General features: G+C 42.9%; 1 protein-coding gene across 4 annotated transcripts; it reads right to left on the bottom strand.

Annotated features, from left to right (window-relative positions):
* POLI (DNA polymerase iota) lies at positions 1-19,152 on the bottom strand. Of its 4 annotated transcripts, XM_014580499.4 has the most exons (11): positions 18,885-19,151; positions 17,340-17,462; positions 15,828-15,992; positions 13,703-13,855; positions 11,658-11,894; positions 10,851-11,029; positions 8,843-8,934; positions 7,549-7,682; positions 3,939-4,132; positions 694-1,044; positions 1-609 (listed from the first exon to the last, which is right to left on the bottom strand). In XM_014580499.4, the coding sequence occupies exons 1-11, from the start codon at positions 18,988-18,990 to the stop codon at positions 181-183; spliced, it is 2,163 nt and encodes a 720-aa protein (XP_014435985.3). In that variant the 5' UTR covers positions 18,991-19,151; the 3' UTR covers positions 1-180. The 4 variants fall into 4 exon arrangements, with proteins under 4 accessions (XP_014435985.3, XP_075788762.2, XP_075788764.2 ...); XM_075932647.2 differs by having other exon boundaries at positions 1-1,044; positions 18,885-19,152; XM_075932649.2 differs by lacking the exon at positions 13,703-13,855.
* Positions 19,153-20,361: the final 1,209 nt, after the last annotated feature.

Genomic DNA, 20,361 nt, shown 5'->3' with positions numbered 1-20,361 from the left:
AATTATCAATAGTTTTATTGTTATAGTTTTAAATCTGTTTTTGTATGCTTTTTTTGCAATACACTTTAAAATAACTTTCTTTAATGCATGAATATGATTGTATTGCCTCCAAGGCTTATGGTGTCCTCATTTTATCACAAGTATTTTACACCAGTCATCTCTGTATTATGTATATAATAATCACTTTGGTTTAAAATACCTTAATAAACTGTTAGACTGTGGTGAACACAACACCACATTCTTTTTTGCTTTGTTTGTCTTTAGTTTTTCAGGTTTATTCATATGCAGTTTGGATAGAGGCTTGAGATTCTTCCATTCAGCCATTAGTTCCTTTTGCATTTCTGTGGGTAGTTCAGAAAAAATACTTGGGTCAACGTTAGGAGGAAATACAATTCTTCCTTCTTCTGATGCTTGCTCTCTATGATCTTTATCCTGAGAGGCTGTTCCAATGGGCTGTTCTTTGCTGTCTGAACTGTGGGACTGAAGAAAATGTTGTTGCCTTTGTAAGTTCAATACAATTGAATCAGTACTCTTGAAATTCAGTGCTTCCTTCCGAATTTTCTCCATACAGTTATCCATTTGTGCACTTTCGGAATACTCAGGAAGATCCTGTAAATTGAAAATACAAGCATTAGGCCTATGTATAATGGCTTTCACCAGCTCACTGGTAGATGTGAAGTATTCACTGCTTACCGAACTGCTGACAGTACAATCTGCTCCTCTGGAATTTGGGGAATAGTACATTTTTTCTTGAGCTAAGAATGGTTGTGCTTCTTGAGAAAAAGGTAATGGCTGACTCAAAACATTCTTTATATGGATTCTTTCCCCAGTTTTGCCAGAAACAATTTCCCCTTTAATGTCTTCTGGAAGCTGACTGAAGACCTCTTGGTCAATGCCAGCAGGAAGCAAATGAAGTAAGCAAACATTTATTCCAGTTTCTTCTCTGCATTTGTTAGTTTCTAGTGAAGATTCTCTAGTTCTTATACTTCTAATTCTTCCATCTGGTACAAAATTGCAGGAGTTCACCTGGTCACCTTCCATTTTCTGCAACATAAAATATATTATTTAGCTACATACTACTTATGAAAAATTTTGAATAATTAAAAATATACCATGCCATGAATACAATTTTATGGACAGTGATTCTTTAAAAACCCTGCTTCCTCACAGAAAAAAATTACCACTAAATCATTCTGCTACAGAGATTTTTCTATTTAATACAGACAGAGACTGATGATTGACCAGATATTTAAAGAATGTTTCTGGGGTTGTAAAACAAGTAATTTAAAAAGCAACATTAAACTGGGTCTCTCACAATATTGTCTCACAGCCCAGCTACAGCAAAGTCTTGATGCCTCTGTATCAGACTCAACAGGGGGGAGGGGACTGTGGGAGTCAGTGCCCATAAGCTGGCTCCCTGCACACTCCAGTTCCCTCTGAGCAGCCTGCCCCTTCCCATCCGCTGCCTCCCATAGAGGCAGCTGGGTGGGAGGAGGCAGGCAGGAGCTGGTACATGTGGGGAGCCAGCTTTCAAGCTGGCTTCCAGCCTGTACTGGCTCCTGCCAAGCCGACTGCCACCTCTATCAGAGGCAGCAGCGTGGAGAGGGCAGATGGGAGCCAGTTCCCCACATGCACCAGCTCCCACTGAGCCTACTGCCCATGTGAGGCAGCAAGGCATAGACAAGTGCCCCTGTGAGGGGGGAGGGTGCAGACAGAAGTCGGTACACATGGGGAAGACAGCTTTTAAGCTGGCTTCCCATGTGTACCAGCTCCCGCCAAGCCGACTGCCCCCCATCCATGCTGCTGCCTCTGCATCAGCAGCATGGGGAGGAGGGGGAGAAACGTGTGAAGTGGTTCTCAAGCAAGCTTCCATGCATACTGGCTCCCACCAAGCTGACTGCTTCCTACCTCCCCGTGCTGCTGCCTCTATTAGATTGCCCCCATGAGGAGGGGAAAGGGGCAGGCAGGAGCTGGTACACAGGGGAAGCCAACTTTTAAGCCAGCACCCTGCACATACCAGCTCACATAGGGAGAATTTTGATAATTTAAAATAAAAATGTAAACTATAAAATCGATTTTAAATAATAAACAGTACAGTGGCTCACAAACACAAAAAACTATAGATATCTGAGAATGTGCTAGCCCCGATGACACCAATGGGAGTCTCACTAGTGTCTTCAATGAAGCCAAGATTTCAACCATGGTCTTTTGTCACTTCCCTAAGTTTCTATTAAAAATTCATATTAAAGCAACACATCATAGTTGGATTTAAATGATAAAAGTGAGACCTGAAAATGAAATCCTACCCTGTTCAGACTATGAATTAATAGCATATGGTGCTTCTGGGGAAAAGTGTTGTGAGTGTAGAATTTCTACTTTCCCACCCAGAGAAATGGCTGCTGTCCCTAGGGGCTGCTAAACCCTGCCGAGCCCAACATTGCCACAGAAGATACTGCTCGAAGGGAAGAGAGCTAGAGGATTGGTGGGCAATCTGTAGTCTGAGGGCCACATGCAGCTCTTTGGGTTCTATGCGAGGCCCATGAGACATTTTGTTTACCGTTACTCTCACACAAATTTGCCAGATTCTGCTGGTTTTCATCCACAGAGTTATTTGTCTACCGGTATTGTAAAAATGACACACATGTAAAGCAAGGGTACTTGAAGTGAGGGTACATGCTGATTGCACACACTGCAAATTTTAGGTACGCAAACACAGTTGGCAAAACTATCCTATCCTGGGAGACCATCTTGGTTACAACAATCTTGCAGTCCACTGAACTGAAAGAGGGTCATTGATGCAGCCCACTCACTAGCTTATGGTTGCCTCTCACTGAGCTAGAGGGTTTATGGAAGTTTCAGTTCTCAGCATGTCCTGAGGGAAGGAAAGGGTGCCATACAGGAAACTCTGCAAGCCTAAAATTGAGGATCAGGCTGTTTCTTCCTTTGTAGCTGGGCTCTGGGAAGGGGCTTGAGGCTGGGCTCAGGGGAAGGAGACAGCATATGAGGAGGCCACGTGTGTGGGCTTTGACGGACAAAGCGTGTAGGTGTATTGGTTGCAGAGGGTGGAGGGAGGTGAGGGGGCTGCAACTGGGCTCTAGAAAAATAAATATATGAGTTTCTTTATCTACTGCTGGGGAAATTTTGTGTGTGTGTGTATTGTTACAGATATACTTGCCAACACGTATTTTGATTTCAAAAAAATTGAAAGCGGCATGATTACGTAGTGGGTTTTTTGACAAATTTTGCAGAGTTTTAAAATCTTGTGTACAGAATTTTAATTTTTGCATAAGGTCCACAGAAGTAAAGCAATCCAGTATTTGAAGAAACCTATATAGCTAAGTACACAAAAGGTAAAGGGCACTTTAATAAGACTTAATTCAAGCTAAACTCTTAAATATATTTTGTGAGGGAATAAATACTTAGGTCAGTTCAGTTCCACCATGATCTACAGACCACATATTATAGAAGCACTGAGGTTTAAAAATGGATGCTGAAAAAGTAGGCTCTTAACTTCACATTTAGGCACCTAATTAAGTGGTCTGATTTTTTCAGAAATGCTGAGCAGGCAACAGATCTCCCATAAAAGTCAATGAGAAACCTAATTTTAGGCATCCACTTCTGAAAAACTTGGCTTCAGCACCTCTCTCAACAAGCTCTTCTCTCATTGCCAAAGTAATGAAGTTTATATTGCCTACTATTAGCCCACTGAAGACACAATAATTGAAAACAGATTAAAAAACTACCAAAGGAGGACAGCATAAACACATCTTGTAAATAGCTTGTACTCAGGAGAGCGCACAGAGTTCATCATTTTTACAACTTGATATCCAGGACTAAAGTATTTAAAAGTCATTAAAGAAACTGCAGTATATATATTGCCCCAGTGTAAAATTAATGCACGTGATCTGAATGACAGTTGTTGATAATCTTAAACTTACTTTGCCAGAACTTGAAGGGGGTGACGACTGAGTTAAATAAAAACCAATAGATCCTTTGGTGAGACTAGGCAAAGATTTAAGATTTAAGAAGCAGACACTCAGAAGGGTAAGATGAAACGGTTCGTCCACTTTTATCATCTTCCTAAACAGTTTCATAAGGATACCAACTAATGGGGTCAGTACATTATCATTTCCTAAATATGAAATGGAAACAAACAGAATTAATTTAACCTTTCCACAGTACAAGGGGATGAATGGAATTAAGGTTTGTACATCACACACAGTCTGGACTTTCAACACTTGCACTAATGCAGAATAAATTGGCACTTATCCTAATTGTTCAATGAATTGAACAAAAATCTCAGCTCATAGAAAACATGAGGTTATAATCACAGCTTTGCCAGAGGTGGGCAATAATTTTTGATGGGGACAACTCCAAGATTTTAGTGAGTGGTCAGGATATTCCTTGTGGGTCTCTGCTCTGGGTGCCGAGGGATGTGGAGGCTTTGAACACTGCCCTTGCCTCCCAGCAAAAACTCTCACTTGCCGCTGGGCTGTTTCCAGACAATAGCTGACAGATTTTGCTGGGGGATGGGAACAGCATGCAAAGCCTCCCCCTCTCCCCGGAACAGAGCACCACCAGGAGCAGCCAGCTGCTTAAAGCAGTGTGGGGTTGTACTAAAGCAACTGGCTGCTCTGTGCCCGAGGGTTTTGGTGGGGCAGTTCACATGTTGGATCCAGCAGCTTGGCAAGCCAAATCCAGCCTACAAACCGTATTTTGCCCATCCACAGCTCTGACAAGGCAGCATTTATTTGATCATCTGAAAATAAAAAGCTAAACTCAGCAGCCTCTTGTAATTAAACTTTTTTTAATTGAATTATATGCTTGCCAGGAGTGCCAGATTGACAACACTAGAGATATGCCCACAGGATATCTCTATTAATAGACATAAATGATACAAGTTCCCTTGTATTGCCTTGCTATCTCTGTTGAAAAGTAATGTGATAATTGGAAAAGTGGTCAATTTAAATCATCACAATTAAACTGAAAGTGAAAAAAGCCTTTCTATACAGTAATTCCTCATTTAACACGTGCCCACTTAACACATTTTCACGATAGCACGATTTTTTTTTTAGGGAACATTTTTTGAATTACACGACCGTCCCCGGAACAACACAATTTCCCCAGCCGGCCTGTTGCCGGTGGCTGCGCAGGGCTTCCCCCGCCTCTCTCCAAAGCGACGGAGGGTTCACTGCTCGCTGCACCGTTCCCCACTGACTCCCCCCTCGCCAAACACCTTGCCCTCTCTCCTGTGCCCCCACTTGCAGGCCGGCGGCTGAGTTTCCCCAGCCGGCCCGTTGCCGGCATCTGCGTGGGCCTTTCCCCGCTTCCCTGCAAAGCGGCGGAGGGCTTGCCACTCGCCCCTTCTGCCCCCCCCCCCCCCGATGCAGTGCGGGTCCTGGCAGACACGTCACAGAGGCATACTCCCAACCCAATCCCTCTCCCCTCTCCTTCCCTTTCCCTTCCCTTCCCCAGAGCCAAACACCTCCCCTCCCCACTGTAACCCATTCCCCTTTCTCCCCCAACCTTATGTCCTGGTCCCAACAGACACCACTGCTTGAAACGCAACCCCCATCTTTTCCATTATTTTCAGTGGGAAAACTGACCTTGCATAATACGTTTTCACTTAACACGATCATTTTGTGAAACATATCTATAGTGTTAAATGAAGAATTACTTTACAACTGACAGTAGCTCACTCTCCACTTCTATTTAATCGTCCTCAAACAAATTCAGTTAATGAAAGCTAATTCCAATTTGTGCAATATGGATATTTGACAAAGATTAAACTGAGACCACCTATTCACTTTATGTAGGACTAGGTGAACGTATCAGATTATAATAAATTTGGTCTCACCCAGTCTAGACTGGTTCAGAGGGGAACCCTTTACTAATTCCTGTCTATAATTACAATATTTTATTAAACCCTATGTTTATACTAGGACAGAAGATATGATGATGCTGAATAGCAAAGTGGTCAGATATGGGGAAAAGATACACTCCTACAAAGTGGCAACTCAAAGATTGTGATCACTATTTAGGATGGACAAAGGCTGGCTTCAACGAAGGAAGCCTGTATGTGTGACAGAGGTGCTTAATGACTTGGTGAAAACTGAAACACACAACAAGACTGGTGGTGACTGGACACCTAACAGTGAATCCCCATGAAAATAGGGAATGAAGAAGTTAAAATTACGTAGACAAGTGAAATGTCTTCTAGTCACCAGGACCAGATGAAATGCACCACAGAATACTCAAAGACCTGACTGACAAGAAATTTGAGCTATTAGCAATTATCTTTGAGAAGTCATGGAATACCTGAAAGATTCCAGAAGACTGGAGATGGGGCAAATACAGTGTCTATCTATAAAAAGTGATCTAAAGACAACCCAAGAAATAACAGACCAGTCAGCTTAACTTCTGTACTAGGAAAGATAATGGAGCAATCAATTTGCAAAAGTCTAAATGATAATATGATAATAAGCAGCATGGATTTGTAAAGAACAAATCATGTCAAACTAACCTGATAACAGACCTTCTGGATAAGGAGGAAGTAGAAGATGTGGTCCATCTGGATTTTAGAAAGGCATTTGATAGAGTCTTGAATGACCTTCTCATTAATAAACTAGAGAAATACAACCGAATTCAAGCTATTATAAGGTGGCTGCATAACTGGTTGGATAACTGTTCCCAAAGAGTAGTTATCAATCTTTCAGAGTCATGGTGGAAGGGCACAATGAATGGGGTTCCACAATGATCAGTTCTGTGTCTGGTTCTGTTCAATATTTATTCATTAATATTTATTCAATTTATTCATGATTTAGACAACGCCATAGAATTTGTGGGTGATACCTAACTGGAAGAGGTTACGAATGCTGTGGAAGATAATTTTGACCCTATCTGGACAAACTAAAAAAATGGTCTGAGGTAAACAGGATGAAGTTTAATAAGGACAAATGCAAAACACTCCACATGGTAAGGAATAATTAGTTGCACACATACAAGATGGGAAATGACTGCCTAGGAAGGAGTACTGCAGAAAGTGATCTAGGGATCATAGTGAACACAAGCTAAATATGAATCAACAGTATGAAACTGTTGCAAAAAAAAGTAAATATCATCTCGGGATGTATTAACAGGAGAATTGGAAGGAAGACAAGAGAAGTTACTCTTCCACATTTCTCTGCGGTGATGAGTCCTCAGCAGTCATATAAAACCACATTAAATCTATTTTTCTGAACAATGTTTCGTATGCTGTTTTTTTAAAAAGTAATTTAAAACAAAATAAAGGTAACCTTAATACTTGAAACTTTATTGATACTGAAATTAGTAGACAGATAAACCTTCCTTCCCAAGAGAGAAGTTATTTCACTGTTCCTATGATTGTACCAAATACTTGGGCACCTCTTAAATTAAAAGAGGGACCTCTGTTACAATTTCAAACATTATATTGTTCATTAAAGGAATCCTTAATTCAACTAAAAATTAAAACAAAAAACAAAAAAAACCATACACTTCCTGAAAACAAAACTACAGAAGAGCTTTTACCTGTCCCAAATTTCTGAATAATTTGAGATGGAATAGGACACTGACGACTCTCCCGATTAAACCATTTATAGGCTGATGAAAATTTACGGATGGTTAATCTTATTGTATGTGGCTTTCTTCCATCTTTGGATATTCTGAAAAAAATAAAAGCGTGCAAAGCAATTAACATTACCACTGTTTTACCATTTATTTCAAAGCAATTGAATCACGTACTGTATTTCTTTTTAAAATCCATCAAGAAAGTGAAAAAAATGAGGAGTACAGGATATGTCAGCAGAGCCACGGCTAGACTTTACTTTCACTTTCAAAAGGGCATGTGATCAGCACAGCGCCCAAACCTCGGGATGCAAATGAAGCCCGGGATATTTAAATCCCGGGCTCATTTGCACTTTCGAAGTGCTTGATTTGCATCCCTCTGCCAACAGAGGGATGCAGTCTGGAGGTAGCCATTGTGTTTAGATGGAAGGGGGCCTAAAGGTCTAGAAAACATGACTATGAGAGAAGACTGAACGAACTGAGTTTCTTAAGTCTGGAAAAGAGAATCCGAACCCTGAGCATACAATAGTATTGACATACTTGTGGTGCACTCATTAATTAAGAAAGAAAGAGAATAAATTAACTTTACTATTCTTTTTTTTTTTTTTTTTTTTTAAACAAGGGGGGGGGGGTGACGGCTCCTTTTTGCGCAAAACCCCCGCTCTTGTGCAAGAGCCGTTCTTCCTACACGGCTCTTTTTTGCACAAAAGCCTGTTGCACAAAAATGGCTGCTCATTAATTATGCAAATGAAGCGTGGCAATATTCCACGCCGAGTTTCATTTGCATAAGCTATTCCGCAAGAGGCCACAGTGTAGACATAGCCCAAGAAAATAGAAGAGACTGGAGGGGATAAAGATACAACGCAAGATGATCAGAGATATAGGATAAAGAGGAGTGGACAGAATCATAAAAGCTAAAAGGAAGATAAGATCTTTAGAAAGAAGTGCTGAGAAGGAAAGAATGGAAGAGCTTATAGACCTTAGTGAGAACAGTTGCAATGGAGTGGGGAAGGTGAAAGGCAGATTGGGAGATAGAACCAAGATGGAGTTGCAGAAGGGGAATTTGAGGCAAAAGTTGGAAAGGGGACATTTCACAAGTTCAGAGATAATGGACAAAAAGTAATGAGGAAGTAGTTAGTGAGACAGGTGTGATAGAGAAGCAACAAGACCAATATATTCTCTGTAAAATAGGAGACAAGAATTTTACATATATCAGGTCACAACTTGGTCAGCAATAAGAACAAATGAAGAGAATCACCTGTCTAACAGGTTAACAAGTAGTTCTTCAATTTTCTTTTCAACTTCCACTTCTGATGAACATTTTTTAAAAGAATCTTCATCACTGAGGGACTGAAATAAATGCAATAGTTCTTTTGTGTACTACCAAGTGATTAAGCAAATCAAAATATATGAAAGGCAATAGCTTTTTCCACATAATTCACATATGAACTTATTTCCACAAAGTATCAATAGGCCTAGAGTTCAGCAGAGTTCAAAAAAGGATCATACATTAATAGAAGTAACAAGAATATCCCAAGTTATAGTAAATATAAGTAAAATTAAAATAATTTTGGAAGGGGTATGAATTGCCATGATTTAAGCCCGTGGTCACCAACTGGTCGATCGCGAGGCATTCGGGCTCCCACCAACTCCCCATTTTCCCCCCCACCCCCAAGAAGGCGCGCTACCTACCTCCAGTGTAGTGCTGGCTTCCTGCGGGGTGGACGGAAGTCCTGACTGCAGCTTCATGATACTTCCAGGGGTTCCAGAAGTGCGCTGGCTGCTCCCCTCCCACAGCTCTATGGCGTGCTGGGCTTGCTCAGAAACCTGTCCCCACTGGCACCCTATCCCCTGCCCTCCCAGTGCCCTGTCCCCTGTCCCCAGCCTCAGAAACCTGTCCACAGTGGCACCCTGTCCCTAGCCTCAGAAACCTGTCCCCACTGGCACCCTGTCCCCTGCCGAAGCACCCACTAGCACCCTTCCCCAGTACTATGTCCCCTGCTCCCACCAACACAGCTGGGGCCACATTAGTGAAGCTTGGGGGGAGGAGAGGTTTGGAGGAGGGTTTTTTTGCATCTCACTTGCGTGGCCCCAACTAACTTTTCTGTGGGTCAATGACCCCTGCCTCAAAAGAGGTTCCCTGCCCTTCTCAGAAATAAAGTCAATGCAGAAACTTTTTGTGTTTGACATACTATTTTATTTAAAAATGAAGCCTGGACAACAAACCCCCAACTGGGGCCAAGCCCCGATCTGGCCACAGCATCATAACACTCCTGCACTCCCTTTTCCCTCAGAACCGACATTGAGCCTATCATACACTGGAACCCCCTGCCCTGAGCCCCTCACATACCCCAACCCAAATTCCTGAACCCTCACATTCGGAAGTCTGTGGCTTGCTTAGTACCCTATCCCTACATCTGCTCCCAACACTGCCCGGCCTGGAGCCCCCTCCCCGAGCCCGCGTTCCCTTATCATCCACCTCCCGCATCCAGATTTCCTCCCAGAGCTTGCACCTCTCACCCCTTACACACCCAAATCCCTCATTCCCACCCCAGAGCCTACACATCTTGTCTCAACTTAGCGAAGGTATGGCTAGACTGCAGGTGTTTTTCAGGATTCCAGAGATATCCCAGAAAAACTCTTCTGCATCCAGGGATGCGTTTGTTCTTCCACTTCTTTTAGTGGAAGAGCAAACATGATCTTTCGGACATCCCTATATTCCTCTTTCCACAAGGAATAAGGGGCTTCCAAAAGAAGGGGGTTTTCTGACATTTGGTCCAGTCTAGACAGGCCAAATGTTGGAAAAACTTCTTCCTACAGAAGAATTGGGGAAAAAAGCAGCAGTATAAGGGTTGGGGATAGCAAGTAATGGAAAGGAGGAGAATAGAGAGAGTGGGGTTTCAAGTCCGGGGCTTGGCTTCAAGGAAGGGGCGGGGCGGTAGAACTTGGCTTGTTCTGCCATTTTAAAAGTGATCTTGGGTGTAAAAAGGTTGGAGACCACTGGTTTAAGCCATAAGCCAACCTCTAATTATGGAGGGTAGAGAAAGTTATCCCATAACTGCAGGATTTCTTATTCCTTACCCTGAAGCAGCTTGTGCTAACCATTGTCAGAGCCAGGGTCCCAGACCAGGTGGAGTACTGGTCTGTTCTAGTATGACATTTGCTGATTTCCTTATGACTGGATGTTAGCTAGCTCAGCAAAATGGTGCTCAAATAGTGCCATCTTTCTCATTCTGAAAAATTGTGTTTTCATACATCATTTGTACCTGAGGAGGTCCTGAGGGAGCCACAGGGGAGTCATCGTCTCCATAGCTGAGCTTTTGAATGTGCTGAGCAACTGAAACTCCTAGTGTCTCTTCTAGTATTACAGGTGAAAAGGTCTGTAGATCACGCACACTGCTGAGACCCAACAACTCAAGACGCTTGGTAGTTTTATAGCCAATCCCTAGATGAAAAAGGATGTGTGGTAACTTGAGTTAATATTTCTTTACAGAATAACATAGCATACAGGAAGTTTATTTAAAAGATTTGAGATATGCTTAGCAAATTGTATTTGCAATGTATAATGTATATAAAATATTAAACATTTATTTGGTCAATAAATAAAAATAATTTTCTCTGTAAATATTAGCATCTTTCCAGGTAAAACTAGACATTATAAATCATTTTTTAAATTATAGAACTGGAAGTTCCTTGAAGCAACATTTTCAAGTAATTGAGAATTACATTTTAGGATTGAGCTATTTTTCCCCCCAAAAGTTACATAAGTACTGATAACAATTTTTGGGCTCCAACGAAAACAGTACGAGATTTATACATTTATTTTAAGTATTTGCAAGCCAAATATTACAGTACTTATGTTAGTGCAGAACCAAGAAGTGACATGGACTAAAAAATACAATTAGAACAAATGAGTATAGTTTCATTGGATAGTTGGCACAAAATGCAAAAAGTAAATATAAATATAAAAAAACATTTAAAAATTACTTTAGATTTTAAAATATAGTGTATATATTAAAATTATAAAATTATATATAGTGTTTCTATGAAAGATTGTGGCACAAGTCTCTTACCAGGCACTTTTCTGATGTGATCGAGGCTGCCTAATAGGTCCTGACAGCTTTCAGGTAGAAGAACTGTTTGCTGATTTGGTTTGAAGGTTCCAGATACTAGTTTAGATAGTAATTTGTTAGAAGCCACTCCTGCACAGCCTGTAAGACCCAATCTATTGTACATGACTTCCCTCATCTCTGCTGCAATCTGAGATCCAATTAGAAGTCTTATATGCATCACATCATTTAAATTGACAGCTGTGGAGACAAAAAGCAAACTTCTCAGCTAACAATGACTGCTCAAATCACTACAGGTTCATTAAGGAATAAAAAGTTACATATGCTTATAGCCTATTAAAAGCTTTATGGGAAAGAGTGTGGCCTACTGGGTAGATCAAGGGACTGAATATAAGGACTCTTGGGTTCTCTTTCTGGTGCTTCCATGGACTCGGTGTTTAACCTCAAACAAGTAATTTAATCGCTTACCTCAAAATTAAAAGGATAATACTCTAGCACAGCGGTCTCCAATCTTTTTATGCCCAAGATCACTTTAATTTAAGAGCAGGATTTACTCTACCCTTTACCTGAGTCTCCATCCTTTCCCCTAAAACCCCACCCACTCCACCCCCCATTCTCGTTCCCTCTCCCTCCCTCACTTTTATCAGGTGGGGGCAAAGGACAGGGATGTAGGAAGTAGTGAGGGGGTGAAGGTTCTGGGAGTAAGTTTAATGCAGAAAGTGGCTCCAGGATGGGACAGAGAGCTGGGGTGTAGGAGCAAAATGTGAAAGCTCCAGGAGAGAGTTTGCCCCAGGCTGGAGCCCCCTCCTGAATCCAAACTCCATCCCAGAACTTGCACCTCTCACTCTGCACCCCAACACTCGGGGTGTAGGAGGGAGAAGAGTGCTGTGTGCAAGACAGGGTGAGGGATGTGAGTTTTGGAAGGGAGTACGGGTGCAGACTGTGCTCTGGCACGGGGGTAGGGATGCAGGCTGTGGCTGGTAGCAGCAGAGTGGGGCTCAGGAAAGTTGTCTCTGCCTGGCCCCACACCGCTCCTGGAAACTACAGGCTGGCTGAGTGCAGCTCTTGCAGGTGGGTGGGTAGGGGTGGGAGTATCTCCATGTGCTGCACTGCTCCCTGTGCCCACAAGTGCCACCCCTATTGGATGATTCCTGGCCAATGGAAGCTGTTTTTAGACAGTGCTGAGACAAAAGCAGCATGCAGTTACCTCATTCTCGCATCTCAGGAGCTCTGGAGATGTGCCTGCACTCAGCCAGCTGGCTGCTTCCAGGAGCAACATGGGGTCAGGGAGTCAGAGACAGCCTACCAGAAGATCAAAATTAACTGGCAGAGGCTCTAGACTCTACCAGTTAATACCGATCAAAGAACTGGTTACCACTACTCTAGCATCATAGAAGTATTGGAAGAATTACTTAATGTTTGGAAAGTACTTTAAGGATAAATGCACTCTACAAATGTTTAATACATATTAAAGATAATGTTTAAATGCCATCATGTAACAGGCTCCTGCCTCAGTATATCCAAAGGGAAAAGTAAACAAATTAAAGATTTAGCAATACGGTATTGGTTTAATTAAGATAAATGGAAGGTATCCATCTCTGCTACCCAAGCGTGAACATTAACTGAATGAGATCTTATTAAGACAGTTATTTCTTAGAACTGTATTAAAAATTATAGCAACAGCTGATATGATATTTTGCAAGAACTAACATGAAGGTATTACTTCAAGCTCAAATTGAAAACAACAACAAAAAAAACTCTCAACTCACTGAGTATACTGAAATTCCACTGACATTAGTATAGAAAAGTACAGATGACTCTCAAAATAATGAGACTCTCAGATGTGAAATTATGGTATGTTACAAGTCAGTTCCTGGCAGTGTAACCACCTGGAAAAATCAAACTTTGAGGCAATACTGTATTGAATAGGAAATGTGTTATAATGCAGTTTTGAAAGTTAAATAAATTTAGTTATCAAGATATTTTCTGTACTAAATTTTACTAAAATTTAATAAAATCTTCTAGAAAAATAGGGAATATCCACTTACATTGATTATTATACACATGCCCAGATACAGATACTTTGGAACAGCCATCTCTGTGCAGTTGTACTAGTCTCTTCTCTACCAGCTCTGTGATATCCACAAAATTTTCATCAAATCCAAGTCTTTCTACCAGTGGACTAAATTCTTCCAATAGCTCTATGGAAAAACGCAAAGTACATAATTGGAACAGATATGGCATATCTTTAGATTACTGTAACTACTTTATACATGTTAACTGTCGCTCTATTATATGCAGTGTTGCTGTAGCTGTGATTGTCCCATTAAGGAGAAAAGGTGACCTGAGGAAAAAAGCTCTGTTTAAAAGCAAAACTTTCTCAGAAGCTGGTCAAGTAAGAGATACTACCTCACCTATCTTGTCTCAACCATATTTCTGTAAGTGAGGGTATGCTGGCAGGGGTGGAATGTTACTGAGCTCAATCCCAGGACCTAAAGTGAGGGTGGGGTGCGAGAATTACTGCAAACCTTGGGACAAAAACTCTTACTCAGAAAGGTATCAATCCCATGATGAATTGCATATTATACTAGTTCAAACCAAGCCATTCTTGAGACCCAACAAACTGATACGACTCTTTAATCAAGATGAACAGAGCCCTGCAAATCTGCTTTATACCTGCAGGTAACTGCGTTTGCAGATCGTTTTTACAGATGTGTATACCAATTTTGTATCTATGCAGGGCTCTGAAGATGGAGACCCTCTTTTAAGCACTTTAAAGACTGGAACCGACTAAGTGTTTATGACCAAATGCATCCTTGTACTGACATCCTATACAGCACTGTAATAATCTTTGTATAAAATACACTTTGTGAGGTATCACTTAAAAACTAATAGCTTGTTGGACAATAATATTATAGTGAAAAAATGTGAAGCAACATTATATATAACATTATAAACATAAGCTGAAGGTGCCACAGGACTTCTCAATGTTCTTGCAGATTCAGACTAACACGGCTAACCCTCTGATACTTGGTTTATTATTTAATCAAAACTAATCCACTGTTGCCTTTAAACTGAATTTCTTAGTAACTCCACTTAAAGTACCATACACTGATCCCTTACAGTGGCAACAGATCTCTAACATCTGGACTGTCCAGGTTCTCGGCACTGAAAAAACACAAGTTTCTGAGGAAAATCCAGGAGTGCATAGGGTCACTCTGCAAGCAGTAACCAAGGCTGCCGAAAGCTAGAGTGTGGCTCAGTGGTGGGCAACCAGCAGCACGCAGGCAGCATGAAGCCCATTGGGGCTGCAGCAGTGTTTCAAAGTGGCTGCGTCGCTTGGAGCCGAGGGTATGGGCTTCGTGCAGTGCTGCCACTTTGAAGTACCCCTTTCCCCCCCCCCCTTTTTCTGCTTCTGATAGAGGCAGCAAAGGGGGAGGGTTCAACTGGTCCTTAACACCCTTATTTCATATAGTATAATAATGTAAACTTGGGATTCTATACACTCTACAGTGGATTTCCCACTGATCTAAGTGAGAAATTTGTACAGAACTCAAAGGGAGAACATAGCCTCAAGGTAATACTAAAATATACTTAGTCAATATCTTATAGTCTCTTCAGCAATTAGTGTTTCCCTTTAGGCCACTGCTATTTTACCCTGATTTACTTCCTCTCTCTGCTTCTTTCCTTCTTTTCTTTGTGAGTCTTCAAGTTTGTAATTTCTGTAGTTATTTTCCTGCAGCAACTATAAATCCCAATCCTGTAGACTTCATTATCAACCCCTTGAAAAAGAATAACAAGGGACAGGGGAGTTCATACTTCTGAGTCGCTTACTCATCCAGAATCAGCCAGATGCCATGGCATGAGTTTCCAGGAGTTCATTTTTAGAATGTCCTTCCTGCAGTCATGACAGCTTGAAACTTACCTTACATTTGAAAATATTCTAAAGATTCTGCACAATTTTAATCCAGCATGCATCTTTAATTTAGATAATGGCTGAGCCCAACTGCTTAGTTTGTGAAAACTGATCCAATCACAGATTTAGATGGCATCTTTATAAGCCTTATGGCAACTTTCTAAAGCTCATTTAAAATCAGAAATATTTATGTAGGAAAATATTCTTATCATATAAACAGTACTTATTTCCCACTATTAAAAACAGTTAACCTGTACCTGTAACTTTGTATGACATTTCTCTGTATTGTGTCAGGTCCTCTCCATTAACTAGCACCATCTGGGGGCATTTTTCTTTAGCATCTCTAATAGACATAAGTTTCTTAATTCCAAGTTTCCTGGCTTCATAGTTACAGGTAACAACCAAGTTTTTCTGCTGAACACCTAGAAACACAGGTAAAAAATAACATATTTTAAGGAATCACTTATTAGACATTACAAAGCATATTTCAACACTTTCATGCTGTTTGCACTTTTCATGAGAGCCTATAATGCACATTCCCCAATCAATAAAAATTTAAAAACATACCCTAACTAGCAGACTTATCTGGTGAGGTGCAAGTCCAATCCAGAGGGCGAGGGGGGAACCATACAAGACTCACACTGGTGCACTCCAAGCTGGCCGAGAGTCAGAGGTGCGGGGGCTGGCCCAGGGATATGATGGGGAAAGGCTTTGGATTTGGGAACTAGCCTGGTTGGGAAGAAGTGGGGGGTGGGGGAAGAGTGTGCTGCACAAGCCAGGCTGGTGCTTCATGACTCTGGGGATGGGAGGTGCTGTGTAGGCTGGCCCACAGCGGCCATGCTGTGTGGCCCAGGAGTACAGATGGGGGAGGGGGAGGCTAAGGCTGGGCTGGCTCCTGTGGGTGCTTGAGAGTGGGAGTGGAGACAGCAGTGGAGCCAGGGGTTGGGGTTTGAGTCAGGGAAGCCACTTATCAGTGTCAGGAAAGAAAGCAGAGTCCCATCCCCAGATGGCCACTGCATTAGTGATATGACTACTCCCACTGATGACTGGTATGGCTACTTCCAGTGGCTCTCCCCTGTGCTTGGCATCCCCAGTGGTAACTGTGAGGATAGCATCCCTTTTCTCTCCCCCCCTCCTCTTTCCATGTGATGAAAAACAATCAAATTCTACGCCTAGCCCCGTTTTACTGACACAACCAAACCCTGGCCTAGCTTTAAGTTAGGATAAGACTAAGCTGCATACAAAATCAGTGGTCCTAGCTCTAACCATTTAGGGGGAGTTCTAGAGCAAATGGACTCAAGACAGACATACAAGTCTCTAATATATGTATATAGATTTTATTGCATAAAACTAAGATATCAGGTGCTTGAGAGTGGGAGTGGAGACAGCAGTGGAGCCAGGGGTCGAGGTTTAAGTCAGGGCCAGTGCACATCTTCTTAGAATATCTTATGGCAATATTTTTCCTGAAATGCCATGTTGATTTTTTCACTTATTAAAAGGTATTCTCACTACTTTGGGCCCTTATCATGCACCCTGATCTACACATAGGCACATCTGCATTAGTAGCAGCTTTACATACATTAATTAAAAACATTTACTTCACTGTTTTCTTCCACTGATTAGTAAATTCACATGCAACAATATCATCATTTGAACTCAAAACTGTTCCTTTTAAGCAGTGAGAGTAAACCACGAAAGGCCAGAGTACAAAAGTAAAAAAGTACTTTTATCTTTCTCAAACAGCAGTAAATAGCAAAATATAAATGTACCTAAAGGTTTGTCTCTTAATTCTGGATTATGAATCATTTCTACTTGAGCATAAAAGCAGTCCAGGTCAGTGTGCACAATTACCCTATGTGCTTTACTTCCTGCTGGTACAATCTTGTCATGACCTGCAGCAATGAAATATACAACTAAGTTTAAAGAAAATAACATTCTTACTATTGTCAATAATACAGGAAAGGATCTCATACAGGAAATCTCTGCTTGGAAACCGAGCACTGTGGGGCGAAGTACAGTTATAAATTGTACATTAATTCCATTGGAATTTGGAAGCCACTTAGCACAGTGGTTTGGTATCAGTAAAAGGAACTGCTGGCTACATCTTGAAGATCTATTTTAGATTACCACTGCCACCTCACTTCTTTTTTATTGAATAATTTTATAAGGTTATAGAATTACTGATAGAAACTGTATAATGATTTTTCTGCTGTTGAGAAGCATCACAAAAGTGGTAACATCAAACCACCTTTCTGAGAACATACCCACCTAGTATCACTACAATTTCAAGCTTTTCAGATTTCCCCCCTTCTGTTTTGTTTTTTGATTAAACGAAATTCACTGTAACTTATATTAAAATGTGTAGAAATGTGCAACATCTGCATCAATCCAAGGTTTCTCATTCCATTGATTTTTTTTGCATGTTCCTATTGTAAAACAGGTGGGTGACATAGGACTGAGCAGCACCATTTTCTATCTAGATACTATTTATATGGCACTTCACACAGATGTGATGCTTTCCAAACAAATAGATTTGGAAGGATTAAATTTGTATAGGAAAATATTGATTTCACCATACACACACACACCAACAAAAAATATTTCCATTGATAACTTAAAACGTACAAAGTAACAAAAATTCTGTTTATGATTATGATAATTTGTTTTAGCCATCATAAAGGTTTAACTGTTCACATCTCACCCTACTCTCTCCAAATTGTCTGTCACCACCCTCACCGTCTGAACCCACACTCTAATTTCTACAAAAGTGAAAAATTAAAAATTGCTAAAACCTGGAAAAACGCTTATAAACATAGCTAATAGCAATGAAATTATAAAAAGGGTCGAGTTCTAACAAGACTTATAACTGAATTAATCCCCAAACCTCTCTTGGGGGGGGGGGGTCTTAGCGGGGGACACTGGGAGAGGCACTGTGAGGCGGGGGGCAATGGGCCTTGAGGGGGGAAACAAGGGAGAGAGGAGGGAACAGAGGACGCTGGGAAGAGTGGGGTCATGGGGGGAAATGGGGGAGCGGGAAATGGGGGAGCACTGGGGGACAACCCAGGAAATGGGGAAACGCTCGGCGGGGGGGAAGGAGGGAGAAAGGTGGGCGGTGACGGGACAGGACTCCGGGGGCCGAATCCCTGCGGGAATGTCCCAGTTCCGGGCGGGACAAACACGCGTATCCCAGAGACCCAGCTCCCGGCATGTGTCTGACTTTGTGGCCCGGAGGCTTCCCGGCTCTCCCCGCCGACAACTGCTCCAGCCCGCCAACCCCTTCCCGGTGGGTCGCAGGCCGCGCGGCCCGTGTTTACATTGTGCTCGGGAGCCTCTCCCGGGCCCCGCATGGATCCCGGGGCCGCCAGGCTGCGGGCAAAGCCAATCCGGTTCTGCCTCCTCCTCCTCCTCAGGGGGCTCCATGCCGCCGCCGGGCGGTCACTGGCATTGGCGGGAGAACGTGCCCGCGCGGCAGTGGGGGCTGGCCGGCGCCGCAGGGCGGTAGACGTAGCTGAGCCACTGCTCCCTTCCCCATGAATCCACCCGCCCAGCGACACCCGCTGGGATGGGCTACTGCGTGGTGTGCGTAGTGACGTCAGCCCCCCTCCCCGCCAGCCGTGCAGGGATGGGGGCAAACCAGGGCGGTACAACGCTCGTCAGGCACATAAGGGCGGGGCAGGAGACTAGGGCTCTCAGCCACAGCAGCCAGGCTGGGTGACACGCCTCGCCCTGCCCTACCACCGCTTACTCAGCCAAGTCTGGCTGGCGCGGTCCTAGTACAGGCGGACATAGGAAAGCCACCTTCACTCCCCTGGCAGGCGTCCTCCGGTGCCTCGATGTTATTGCTACTATTAGTATGAGGAGGCCACATAAGGACCTGGAGAGATGCATGGCTAGCCTGTATAGACAGCAACAGGGACGTGGAGTCGGCATGAAGAGAGGCGGGTTATCGCAGGGCAGCTAGTTGGAGATTTAAGCATACGGGCATTATTGTGCCTCAGTTTTACGGATGGGCACACAAATGTTATTAGGTCCTCATGGAGGCATCACTGAAGATGTACGTTTTTAGGCGAGATCGAAGTGAGGGGAAGCTGGCAGACAAGCAGGGGTGCTGAACCTGTGGAACCAGATAGGCAAACTGGTATATTATGGAAACTACTTCAAGTCAGGGGGTACTGCAGTTAGGGATGTTAAATTTAGATTAATCGAATAATCAGTGCAATTTGCATCAACTATTCAATTAGTCCATAAGGACACCTCCACCTTTGAAGTGTAGCAACAGTCCCAGGGCTCTTTGTACACTTCAGAGGGGAAAGTGTTGCAGGTAGCATGGTACCAGTGCCAGACTCAAGCAGTCCCCTGCTGATTCCATGCTCCCCACAGAGTTTAAAAGCAGCAGGGTGGCATGGAGCCTGGGGGCAGCTGAGTCCCCAGTTGACCCCAGGCAGCGTTTCAACATGGGAGTCCAGCATCTGGCTCCGGAGTCGACACTAAGCTGCCACTTCCAAGCACCCCATCTTCCCCCCCTTCTTATAGAGGCAGCAAGGGGGTGAAGCTACTGGTCGACTAGTCTTCACATCCCTAACTGCAGCACCCCTGCACTCTTAGGCTACGGCTAGACTGCAGCTTTTTCCCGGGATACTAGACGTACCCGCAGTCTAGCCGTACCCTTTGAATCCCAGCAGTCTTCAGAGACGTGTGGGAATGGCTTGCTGGGCATTCTGGGAGTTGTAGTCCACAGCGTGCGCAGACGAGGGAGGCGAACTACAACTCCCAGAAAGGCATGCGACCGCG

Source organism: Pelodiscus sinensis, chromosome 6 (genome assembly GCF_052426305.1).
Source record: "Pelodiscus sinensis isolate ZL-2025 chromosome 6, ASM5242630v1, whole genome shotgun sequence".
In the NCBI taxonomy this organism is placed as follows: domain Eukaryota; kingdom Metazoa; phylum Chordata; order Testudines; family Trionychidae; genus Pelodiscus; species Pelodiscus sinensis.
Note: the sequence above shows the minus strand (reverse complement) of the source record. Positions and strands in the feature narration are given on the sequence as shown.

Coding starts and splice junctions, on each gene's coding strand:
- POLI (XM_075932647.2), bottom strand. CDS start 18,990: ATGGAGCCCCCTGAGGAGGAGGAGGAGGCAGAACCGGATTGGCTTTGC. Junction 11,895..13,702: donor GCATGTGTATAATAATCAAT/GTAAGTGGATAT, acceptor TTGTCTCCACAG/CTGTCAATTTAAATGATGTG. Junction 4,133..7,548: donor TATTCAGAAATTTGGGACAG/GTAAAAGCTCTT, acceptor TTTCATATTTAG/GAAATGATAATGTACTGACC.